Source organism: Grus americana, chromosome 20 (genome assembly GCF_028858705.1).
Source record: "Grus americana isolate bGruAme1 chromosome 20, bGruAme1.mat, whole genome shotgun sequence".
NCBI lineage: Eukaryota > Metazoa > Chordata > Aves > Gruiformes > Gruidae > Grus > Grus americana.
Genome location: NC_072871.1, coordinates 980,566 through 992,938, shown reverse-complemented (window position 1 = coordinate 992,938; position 12,373 = coordinate 980,566). Strand labels below are relative to the sequence as shown.

Genomic DNA, 12,373 nt, shown 5'->3' with positions numbered 1-12,373 from the left:
AATATCTGGTGTGATTATGCAAAGCATATTATCCAAAGCAACGGCAATGCCCAGACCCCGAAAGGGCAGAGCAGGTGAAGAGGATGGAGTGGGACCCCCAGGAGAAGCACTCCACCGCCGCCGGAGGCTCAGCCCCCGACGAGCTCTTCACCCCCGGCACCACCGGACACTTCCTAGCGGTGCGGGACCGAGACCCCAGCCCCGCACCTCCCTCCCCGGGTGTCCCCACGGCAGGCAGCAGGAGCCCGGGGGCGGCCTGTGCGTGTACAGCCGACCCCGCAGCAGCTCCCGGCGTGCCGGGCGGGGCTCTGCCGCAGCGCCCGGGGCCGGCGGGGGTCCCGCTTGGGGCCGGGGGCGGGCCGGGGGGAGGGCGCTGCGGCAGCGCGGGGCCGGCGGAGCGGGAGGAGCCGGCGGCGGGCGGAGCGGCGCGGAGCGGCGCGGGCGGTTCAGCACCAGGGAGAGCGCCCCGCACCAAGCCGCGCCGGGCCGGGCCGGGCCGGGCCCCCATGGGGCCGCGCTGAGCGGGACGGGCGGCCCCTGTGCGGCGGGGCGCGGGCGGGGGGGGGCCCGGCGGGCTCCGGGCCGCCCGTGGATGAGCACCATGCGGCTGCTGCTGCTCGCCCTGCTCTTCTCCTCCTCCTTCGCCCGCGCCGGCTGCGACCCCAAGATCGTCAACATCGGCGCGGTGCTGAGCACCAAGAAGCACGAGCAGATCTTCCGCGAGGCGGTGAACCAGGCCAACAAGCGCCACGGCACCTGGAAGCTCCAGCTCAACGCCACCTCGGTCACGCACAAGCCCAACGCCATCCAGATGGCCCTCTCCGTCTGCGAGGACCTCATCTCCAGCCAGGTACCCCGGGCCGGCGACTCCCCGCGCCGCCGCCGCCGCCGGGCACCCCCCGCCCCGTCCCCGGAGGGCTCCGAGCCGCTGCCGCCCCCGCGGCCGCAGCGACCCCGGCCCCGCGGCGCCCCCCGGCCGCCCCCCGGGACTCGGGGCGGGCAGAGCCGCAGAGAGCGGGGTCCTGCCCCGGGGCGCCGCTGTCCGCATTGCAGCCTTTATGTAAGTGCGGCCGGGCTGCATGCATGCTCCACCGCACGGACACCCGCACGCACCCCAGGGCACACACGGGCTCACACACGCACCCCGGGGCATCACGGGCTCACACACGCACCCCGGGACGCACACGGCTCACACACACAGAGCGGGTGTGCAGGCATGCCCACCCAACACCAAGCATGCAGACAGCAACATGCATGCACACGTGCACCAGGCACAGGCATGCATTGCCATGGGCGCAACACAGACACACACAGAGCTACATGTGCACATGATGTGTGCAAACACGGGCATCTACACACTATGGGTGGACAAGGGCATGGGGAGTGCCATGCACACACACACACTGTGCGCACACATGTCACTCTGGGAATGGCAATGGGCTGCACTGCATGCACACACACACGCCATGTGCACACATGCATTACTGTGCAAACACAGGCACACACAGAGAACATTGCATGTCTACACTTGTACCAATGTGCAAACACATTGGTGCACACACACTATGCCACATGCATCCCTGTGCACACATGAGCGCACATTGCACCAGGTACACACACCCTCCACGCACTGTATGCACTAAAAGCGTGTGCGTGCATGCACACAATGCTTCATGTACACATACACCCCCCCTGCACACACCCCCCAGGTCATACATTTGAATGACTGTGCACCACAGCTGCACACCCCTCATCGCACACAGCACCAGGGACCCCCCCAGCACCACACATTGCATGAAGCAGGCACACAAGCACACCCACTGCCACACGCACACATGGGAGACACAGGCACACACCAACAGAGATTGCATACACATAGACACAGTATGCACACACCCTCACAGACACCGGAGCCATGGGCATGCACACACATTCATGCCTGCACACACAAGCACAGCGCGCTCCCCCCCCCCCGTCTGCATGGGTCACTCTCAGTGCACACAAGGGAGCAGTCCGAATCTGCAGCGGAGGGGGGTGCAGCTTGGGTGCCCTCTGGCCCGGCCCCTCTGTCTTCCCTGCGTGTGCTCTGGGTGCTGAGCCCAGTTAACCAGCACCATTCCCCCCACTCTGGGCCATCAGGTGGGCAGACAGGCAGGTACAAGGCACCCCCACCTCAAACACACCCATGTACATGCAAAAGGTGTACATGGAAGCATGTGTAGGTACAAGCATGCACACAAATTGTATGAACGCCTGCACCACAGAGACTCGCACACACCAACACGCACGCATATGCACACCCAGGCACACACAAAGCCAGGGAGCGGGGAGGGAGCTGGAGGGGCCAGAGGTGCACAGCAGAGCAGAACTGACACATTCGCAGCTCAGCTTCCCAGTGTGGAGATGAAGGATGGCTGGAGACATCCCTGGGGATGCTGGCAGAGCTGGGCAGGAAGCACAGTGCAGGCTGTAAAAGATACCCGCTGCCCACCCAGGAGCAGGGGGAAGGCTCGGTCGGGTCCCTCACTGAGCTGAGGCTCCATTTGAGCAACCCTGGCTGATGGATGCCTGTGTCCATGGCACCTCTAAGCCTTGCCCCCATGGCAAACCCCACGGAGCCCCAGGCTGGTGCAGGGTTGCAGGCACTGGCACGTCCCTGCGTGAGCAGTGGGACGCAGGGGGCAGCTAAGCCAGGGTGCAGAGGGTGCTGTGGGTGCTGGGCATCAGGCTGCTGGGGGTGGCCATGCTGTTCCAAGATGCAGAGGTTCTCCCAGCGTGGGGCACAGCCACCCTCCGTCCTTGCTCGCTGGCGCTGTGCCCAAGCAGGGGGCTGCGAGGCAGAGGAGGGGCTGGGAGCCCACGCATGCAAAATGGCTCCTGTTGGTCAGTTGCTGTGTGGCGCAGTGCAGCCCTCACCCCCACACAGCCCCCAGTCTCTCCCCCCAGTGCCTGGTCCTGCCCCAAGACCCATGCCCACCCCTCATGTCAGCACGGCACCGGGCACCTCTGCGCAGGGCACTCCCCTCCTCCTGCCTCCCAGGGGACCTCCCCACGCCCTTCCCCGGTAATTCCTCCCTTGTCCCACAGTACAATCTCCAAACCCTGCCCCAGCTAGCTCTGCACCCTCAGCTTGCTCCCATCCAATGCCAGGCAGGATCTTCCCTTCTTCCCACTCTGCCCAGTCTCCAGGTCCCCTTCCCCAGGCACGTTTCATCCTCCTCTCTCGACCCTCCAGCCTGGGCACAAAGCATGTCCCGGGGCTCAGGCAGATGCTTGGAGGAGGAAGAAGTGTTATTTCCTCCCAGACATCAAAGTCTTTGCACTGATTCACCCTAGTTGGAGATCTGTCACCAGCTGGGGACATTCCTTGTGCTGTGACAGAGCATTAGTGTAACAAAGGATCCCCCAGGGATTGCCCAGCTCCTTCCTCCCCATTTGACACAAAATAGGATCCTGCTGGAGACCAAAATCCCAGCCCTGTAATAACAGCAGGATCTTGCCGAGATCCTCCTTCCCCAATTCGGTATAACCCAGATCCCCTGTGCCCTATCACGTCAGTGCGCTGAGGGCAGATCCCGGCTCCTGCCCCCCGCCCCCCCCCCGGCTTTCTCATTTCTCTGCATGCTCAGGGCCAGATGGCTGATTTGCTCCATGGCTCTGCACTCCTTCTCCTGCTCTGAGTCCCAGCTGACCACTTTGTTTGTAATAGTCCTCGGAGGGGAATTACAACCGAGTATTAAATGTGTGGTTAAAGAAATCGCATTACACAGTGTGACTGTAAGGGAGATGTTTCCCTTTAATCTGTAATCCATGAAAGTTATTAGTTTAGTGAGCGGAGTGGCTAGGCATGGCATTTCCATTAAGATATAACCCTGAGCAGACCCATCCCCTCCACGTAGGCTGCAGCCCAAGCACCCCTCCTCCCCGGTGCAGTCCTTGCTTCGCTGCTCGCAAGTACTTGAATGCTGTTATTGTGTTAATGTGGGGCTGTTTTAACATTGCAGAAAAGAAAAGGAAAAAGAAAAAAAATCACACTCGATGGACGATGTGCTCCTGTGAAATAATGTTTGTGTCATGTATCCTGTCCTACAGGTCTATGCAATATTAGTTAGTCACCCTCCTGCTCCCAACGATCACCTAACACCAACACCCGTATCATACACAGCTGGCTTCTACAGGATCCCTGTCATTGGTCTGACAACACGCATGTCTATATATTCTGATAAGGTAACTGATGCATGTTTCTAGTCTAGTACCTCATACATGTGGTGTAAACCAAGAGTGCCCGTCAGGAGGGTTAATGATGCCTACCTACACTACCCTGCCTATCTATGTGTCTGTCTGTCCATCCATCCTCTCCAGTTAAACCTGCAGCTCCCTCTCTCTCTCTCCCCCGCATTTCCCAGTACATTATTTTTTCGCAGCTGCCAGTGTTGACCTACATAGTGCTGGATGATTTCTGCAGCGTTTCTCTGCCAGGCTGCTGGGCTCACTGCTTTTCAGCCAAGGCAAATGCACAAACTAGCTCCTGCCCTGCTCACTAGTGGCATATACAGATATCCCGGGTGCTGGGTCCTGCGTGCTCGCTGGGTGCGGGGGGGGGGGGGCCCGCGGAGGGGCAGGAGTATCCTAGTGCAGCCTGTACATCGGGCAGGAGCTCTCTGGGGCTTGAAGGTTGTACGGTTGCATTCAGTTCTCTGGGTTTATGTGATATTGGTAGGGGAGATAATAGAATTGAGTAACAAGTTATCCCAAGGCTTTAAATGACATTCAGCACTCAAGAAAGATGTTCAAATTCCAGTGTCTCAAACCACTATCTGCTGTCCCTGTGGGAAAATGGAGACTTTTGGGCTGGGTAAGGTTCTGCTGTGTGCGGGGCCTGGGGGCAATGCCCTGGCCTGGGCGATGAGATGCTGCCGTGGCCGGCTCCTTCACTGGCTGCTCAGCTCACAACTCATCTTGCAAAGACACTTTGGGATTAGTAAAAGCAAAAGGAGGAGCTGAGCAGAGCCAGGTGGACCACAAGCTACTGCAGCTTTGGTGGAGGTTTTTGCCCAGGTGCACGAGCTTAATGAGTGAGATCAGGCCTGTTTTGAAGGATGAATCGGCCTTTGCTTGGAAAATGTGAATATTCACAAATGCAAATGTTCAGTGCAAAAATAGTCACTCCGCCTACATTCTAAATAAAGTCAAATTTCAGGAGGGAGGAGCAGAGGCTCCCAGAGATGCAGCCCGCAGGACCGCTCAGCTGGAGCAGCAGCAGGTCTCGGCATCTCCCACCAAGTAAATCCATGGTAGGAGAACTGGCAAGACCAGACCATGACAGTGAGAGCAACGCTGGCTGCTGGGCACCCGCATGCCCCGGCAGGGTGCTGCCAGTCACCATTAGAAGAAAAGGGATGGTAACAGAGCTGGCAAAGTGAGGGACAGGGCAGGCAGCAGGTAGGAAATGTGCAGGGCAAATTTGGTACGTGCTACCATGGGGAGGAGACAGATCTGATCAGCAGTGTCACCAAGAGGGACCTCGTCACAGTGCACATGATGGCGGGGAGAGGAGACCCTGCATGCTGTCGGTCCAGTTTTGTCTCAGCAGAGCCATGCTCACTGAAGCAAAGTGGCCACCTTTTCCACAGCACGACCTTGTGCTGAATCTGCGTGCTCACCCTGAGGGGGTGGGAGCTTCCCCAGCAGACTCTGCTCCAGCCATTTTTTTTCCTATTTAAACATGTTTTCTGCAAAAGTGGCTCATAAAAACCACCTGGCTCACTTCAGAGCTGGAGGAGTGACCCACTGCGGCAGTGGCAACCCACTGCAGTGGCAGGGAGATGCTCCCCACTGAATATTTGGGGGTGCTGGGCAGGGGCAGGGCTGTGGGGTGCACTCGCCTGGCAGAGGCCACGCTGCATGTCTCACCCCTCCGAGCACTCCTGCCTGGTTGGCCTCGTGCTCAGCCTCTTCCCACCATGGCTTCCAGGGGCTGGAGGACTTTAAGGTCTATGCAGAGAGGGGACTTGCAGGCAGGAGATGGAGCAAAGGCAGGGACTGGGTGGGTAGAGGAGCAAGGACGTTGAATAGTGGACTGGCAGGAGCTGGAGGGGACAGCAAAGGTGGGAGTGGGGTGGAAGACAGCAGAGCAAAGGGGATGGAAGGCATGGGACGGGACGGTGCAAGGCTCTGCACACCCTTGGAGGACAGGCTGGTCGGTGCAACACGGGGACGTTCAGCTGGTTCCCTTTTTGGTTTCCAGTGATCAGCTTGCTTTCTTTTTCAATTCAGGAAATTATATCTTTCAGCTTAGTTTCTATGGAAACAAGCTTGTAAGATCACTTTGTGTGTATGCCCCTGATTGGTTTTGAAGGCATCAGCCAATTTTAGCTAAATTTCACAGGGGGTTGAAGTCTCACAGTTAATTATGGTCCTCTCAAGGCTAAGCTGCCAGGGATAGAAAAGGCGTGGGCCTCAGCACAGACAGGTTTGCCCAGTACCTTTTGATGCTCTTGGAGCATCTCCAGTCGAGCACAGCAGTCCACAAGCTGTAGCCAGTCTTTCAACAAAGATAGACAAGGGAAGCAAGCTTTATTGCTCCCAGTATTCAAAGAACTATTTGTTCTAGAAATGGTATTGCAGCTATCAAGCTGAGCGCTCTGGTGCCTTTGGCCTCCTTGTGCCTACATCTTATGAAATCATTACCTGTTTCTTCACTGAGATCCTCACATCATTCAGCAGAGTCCTGCCTGCACAGTGAGGGGATCTCCGAAATGCCAGTCACCCCGGAGTGAGGTGAGCAGGGAACTGCAGGAGGAGACATGAGGGTTTCATGGTAAAGGCAGCAGAGCGGTACCCATCGCCGTGGTGTCCATCGGTATGGAGAGCCTGTCTTGGACTCCTCATGGGCTGAGTACTGCAAAAATCACACTCTGACCTTCTCATGCTGAGCCCCCTGAACAGACAGACTGGACTATTGCTTTAGTGCTTCTGTTCCTCGTGTGTCATTGGGGGTATTTATATCTCCTTTGCATCTCAGCCAAAAAGATGAGATGACATTGACATCTTGACAGTAGAAATGTGAAATGACACTGACAGCGTGAGAGCAAAGCTTGGGGGGAAATGATCTGGTGCCGTTCATCACCACCATGTGGGACCACACCTATGTGATGGGGATGAAGGGACATGCCAGGTGCCCGAGGTGCGGAGCACCCCCAGCCATCCCCCCAGAGAGGCAGAGTGGTGGAGGGTCAGGGGTGCCTCTTAACTGAGACCTGCTCTGCTGCTGAGAGAGACAGAAAATGGAGTTTTTCCAGTCTGCACATGGAGAACCATTTCAATGTCCAGCACTTGGTTCCGGTAGCTGAAATGAGGTCTGTCTCTCTTCCTCTCTCTCTCTCCAGCCTGGACCTGGGAATGGCTTTTCCTCTGGTTCCTTGTCTCAGGATAACCACTCCATGCCCTCCCAGGGGTTATTGCTGACTGAGAGGGGTATTTTGCTGTATTACTGGTCTCACTGGCAAGTGACGCTCAGCAGAAACGGTGTTAGTCAGCATGGGAAGCTGCACTGAAAGTGGGGAGAAAAGTGATTCCTCTCAACCGAGGGCAGGGTCAGGACTCCTTCACTGGCACTTGCAAGGAGAGACTGGAGAAGCTGCTTAACCTAACGTAGAGATGTTTACCCCAGGAACGGGTTTCACAGCCACAGCCGAGCAGCACAGCCGTCAGCAGGGGTGGCCTGCAGCGCGTCAGAGCAGATGAGGGGCTCTGCATGCTGAAGCCTGTGCTGAAAGCAGTGATGGAGCCCACTCATCCCAGCAGAGGAGAGCTCTTCACAGGCTCTCAGGATTCAAGCTGGGAGGAGGACAGAGCAGCCCCACCACTCCACGAGGCTGCTGCTGTGGTGCTGGACCATCCCCCAGAGATTAACAAGTCCTTTCCTCCATGCACTGCAGGGAAAGGCAGGTGATGCATTACCCGAGCTCCCCATATGTCTGCCCCCACTGAAATCCCTCCCATTACACATCTAAGCTATTGCAGAGTTCTCTCAGCTCCCTCCCACATCTGCAGCTGTCACACGGGGCAGTGGGCAGGCTGCTTTCTGGTGGGGCTCAGCAACACGTGTGCTGGCTGGCAGGCAGGCTGAACAGAGCAGAGGACAGAGCAGCCCATGGAGACACTGGCCAAGGCTTCTTTTTCATACCCAGCTGATGATTTTTGCTAAATTGTAAGGAACTTTTTCTTTTGGGATGTCTGTCAATCTCCTTGAAACTGCGCAGACAGCTCAGTTTTGGAGTGCATTGCTAGAAGGGGGACTGACCGCAGGATTTCCATAGGTAACAAAACAAAAGCACACTGTTTCCTAAAGCCCGTAGGAAAACTGCTCTACCAGCCATGAGCTGTGATGAACCCTTAGGCAGACAGAGCTAAAGAAGATAGCAATCCTTTCACTCATGGACCTGTACATGGTCTTTATGTGGACACGCATCACGGTCTGGTGGTCCCACAGCCATGTCTGCACATTCCCTATACATGTGTGCATCCCCTATGTACACAAACTCCATCAATAGACACCCACATGCACCCTCCCTCAGGCATGGCATGGCCACGTGCAGACTTTTTGTGCGCAGCTATTCAAGCACCCAAGCACGTTCCCTGCCATGGGTACATGCGCACACATGCTTTCTGCATGTACACAGTCATGTTTCTACATACACAGGGTCCTTGCTTTTACGCATGCATACACACTCACATGATCTCAAATGCAGCTCCTCTTCATCCGAAGTCGTATCAACCAAGTCAATACCACTAATAATTTGCAGTTCCCAAGTCCTGACCCAGCACATGTTCCCAGCCTCATAACCACACTCACTCCCAGCGCATTTGGGCTCCAGACCCAGGGGTTTCTGCTGAGCTGGTTCCACCTGGAAGGCTGGATTCCATCCCAACCTGTATTTATGTACTTTTTGCAGAAATAGAATTAAGTGAGGAAGCACAGGGCTGAGCATTAGGAAGATATTGCAGAAAGCTGCTGCTCGGCCCGGGGTCGTCAGCGATTCCCACACTCACATCCCAGCCCTCCTGGCAGGCGGCAGGCACACTTGGAGGACAGCAAACAATGTTAATCCTGCAAAACATCTTGCAAGGCGAACTGTTGATTTGCAACTAGGATCATTTCTTTTCTGTGTGCCTGATCTGAGGGGAGCGGGTTATGAACCATGGCAGCTCGGAGTGAGAGCACTTGTAGCACTACATCAGGGACAGTGCTGACGAGTGGTGCAGCTGAGATGAGTGAACATACAGTGCCGGTTGTCTCACAGAGGCTGTGTTAAAAAATCAGGTCTTTATAACACTTATTTGCCTAACAGTGGGCTAACTATGATGCATAAATCATTGCATCCACGTACTTTGCTGTACAGCCCCATGGGTCCATGTGCTGCATGGCCAGGACAGCTCTGTGTGGGATTTCAGAGGGATTTGCCAAAGACCTGTGGGAGGTCACTGCGTGTGCTGTGACGGGGGTTATCAAATCACACAAAACTTGATTCCCAGCTGCCTCTGCACATCGCAAGTTGGACTTGTTAACCTTTGGGGGATTCTATTTCCATTTTACTAACAATCTTTGGGCCCCGCAGAGAAGTTCAGGAGTCCCAGGTGCTTCAAAAGCTGAGCACAGAATGTGAGTGCTCATCCTGAAATCTAGACTCAGCATTTGCAATTAGTTATTCTTCATTATCCTTTTTTAAAACTACAGTTCTGTTATCTGAGAGCTGAGACACCATCACAGCAAGTTCATGACCCTTTTGACACCACCTCAGAAAGCAAATTTGCCCGAACTGTTAAACCAAGTTGCTCTCCAACAACTCTGCAGTAGAATTTGTTCATCTGAATCTAGTGACATGTATTTACAACACTTAAGAAAGCCACAATAGTTTAAACAGCATTTTTGCAAGCTAGTTGGGAAACTAGAAAATAATTTGATGCAATATATTGAAATTTCAAAGATATTTTCACTTCAAGAAATGATTTGATTTTTTTAGACTGTATTTTTCTGATTTTTTTTCTGTTCTTTTAAAATTTCTTTCTTCTCTTCTGATTTTTTTTTTTCCCATTTCCATTTTAATTTCCCCTGGTTTCCTTAAACCAATTCAAAATCCTCAGGGATTAAAAATGCTCAGACCCATCTTGTGTGCCCCTGGCCTGAGCTGTGGAGCCGGACCTGGAAATACCTGGGCATCTCTGCTGACTCCAAAGAGAGTTTGAGCACCGTGTTGGTGTGGAGACCACGGTTGTCCTTCCATTGTTTGTCCCTGTGGAGCTTCTTCCCGATCCCATTGATTAGTACTGGGCTTGTGGGGTGAGCTGCACTTCTCCCGCTCTTCATGTAATTGGGAGCATTTGTATCAGTCATATGAAACTGCCACTCTGAGACGCTTGTTACAGCTCTCCTGGTTCATTTCCTCCTTCGATTAAACATCGACAGTTCTCAATCTCTTCAGTAATTAGGAAATGCTTCCAGTGCTTTGGTATTTTTGCTGCTGCCTCTGTCATTTCTGTTTTGGGCCGGGGCAGCCGAACAGACCTGCTGTCCCAGTGCAGAGACCTGGCCATGACAGGGGTTTTGCACTGTTTTCTATGCATTGCATGGTTCAGTTTGACTTTATCACCATGTCAAGTGTGAGGAAAAGGCATTATCTGGTCTGCCTGTTCCTCCTGCGTGGGTCCATGGTGGACATGATGCCTTTTGTATTTCAGTGTTAATAACTTTGGCCATTCAGGACGTTTCTGACCCATGCTGGGTCCGTCTCTGGATGAGCAGGTCTGGATAAGTCCTGTTAGGTCCAGAGGGCCATCTAAGCCTTAAAGAAAAAAAATTATGGTGCTTCTTCTGTTCAGACTCCTGTCTCCCTCCAGCACGTAGCTGGTTTGTCAAGTAGCGTCCATGCTGAGCATAAGCACTTTCATCTTCTGATATTTGACTCTAAGGCCTTTTGGAAAAGATGCATTTTTTGAAACCTCTCTGTCAGCTACAGCTTTTGGTGCAATTGCTCCCCTAAGAGTGCTGTACTTAATTAGGTTGGAATTGCTGTTGCTCAATCATCCAACCATAATGATGTCTTTAACCAAATCAGATAGGTTAGCTGGGGCATGAGTCCAGAGCTGCCTCCTCCTGTGTGCTGCTGCAGAACAGGCTGACCTAGAAACAGCCAAACAGCATACTATAAAACTGCTCTTCTGAACTTCTCTCATGACAAATAACTAATGTATACCTGCATGTACCTGCAACTGCTCCTTGTCACTCTCTGAAGGGAATTAATTTTCTTTTTGATGCCCATTGCTCAGTAATATTTTCAAAAAGTCAAGACGAAAGCTATATTTGCACTGAACGTTGCTGACAGTTTGTTGCTGGACAGGCTTTTCTTCCCTGTGCATTTACAGACCACAAAGCAAAAACCCCTCTCTTCCCCTGCGTTGAATTAACGACAGAGAGGTACAAAATCATAGCCAGCCAGCCTTTCTTCTCAGCCAGAAGAAAGGAGTGCAGGTCCCAGAGGACAGATCAAGACATGCAACCCAGGGGTCTACCAAAAATTTCTGCTCTGCCTCTTTGGCCTTGCGATCCCAGCCCTGTCCCTGCAAACCTGCCTGGTCCCAGAGACGCACCCTGGCCGACAACCCAACCAGTCTATGTTGAGTTCTTGTTCTTCCTTGCAGAGCATCCACCTGTCCTTTTTGCGCACGGTCCCACCATACTCTCACCAGGCCAACGTCTGGTTTGAGATGATGAGAGTCTTCAACTGGAATCACGTCATTCTGATAGTCAGCGACGACCACGAAGGTCGTGCTGCACAAAAGAAGCTGGAGACCCTCTTGGAGGAGAGAGAATCCAAGGTCAGTTCCTGAACATTGTCTTGTAGCTTTGTTTAAGCAACAACAACAAAACTAGAAGTCTCGGGCTGTTGTATGTATGTAGATTTCTGTATGTAAAACACCTTTTCTTTCCATTGTAACATGGCTAACATGCTTAAAGCATCAACAGTGTCTGACTAGTACCTGACAGAACTTTGTACTTTATTCATTTCACTTGCTTTGCCATGGTCAAAATCTCCTACATGTAAATCGACTACAAAATGAAGGGAAGGATAACCTGGAGCTCTGCAAATGCCTCGCCCAAGATTCCCACCTAAGGAGAGGACCAGTCACTCAGCTTAGGGAAGCACCTGCCCCGTTACAGCCACCCAGGGGCCAGGCAAACCAACCCCAAAAAGCAGCTTCTGAATTGGCTAACCGGAGCTCACCTTAGTGGCCTAGGACGGGCAAGGGCAGCCAGCGCATTGATGCGCGGAGGTATAATGCACCCTCTCTATAAAGCTGACAGCTCTGCGGC

The 12,373-nt window shown here is 53.9% G+C and overlaps 1 protein-coding gene across 12 annotated transcripts in view; it reads left to right on the top strand.

Annotated features, from left to right (window-relative positions):
* The first annotated feature begins 386 nt into the window (after positions 1–386).
* The window catches only part of GRIN1 (glutamate ionotropic receptor NMDA type subunit 1), a 40,238-nt gene continuing 28,251 nt past the window's right edge, over positions 387–12,373 (top strand). For 6 of the 12 annotated variants that reach the window (XM_054849018.1, XM_054849016.1, XM_054849020.1 and 3 more), the window contains exons 1-3: positions 388–850; positions 4,093–4,227; positions 11,701–11,877. In XM_054849018.1, coding sequence (XP_054704993.1) covers positions 593–850; positions 4,093–4,227; positions 11,701–11,877 — 570 coding nt within the window. In that variant the 5' untranslated portion in view covers positions 388–592. Of the gene's footprint in view, positions 851–4,092; positions 4,228–11,700; positions 11,878–12,373 lie in introns of all 12 variants that reach the window. The other 6 variants (XM_054849013.1, XM_054849012.1, XM_054849009.1 and 3 more) reach the window with 2 other exon arrangements.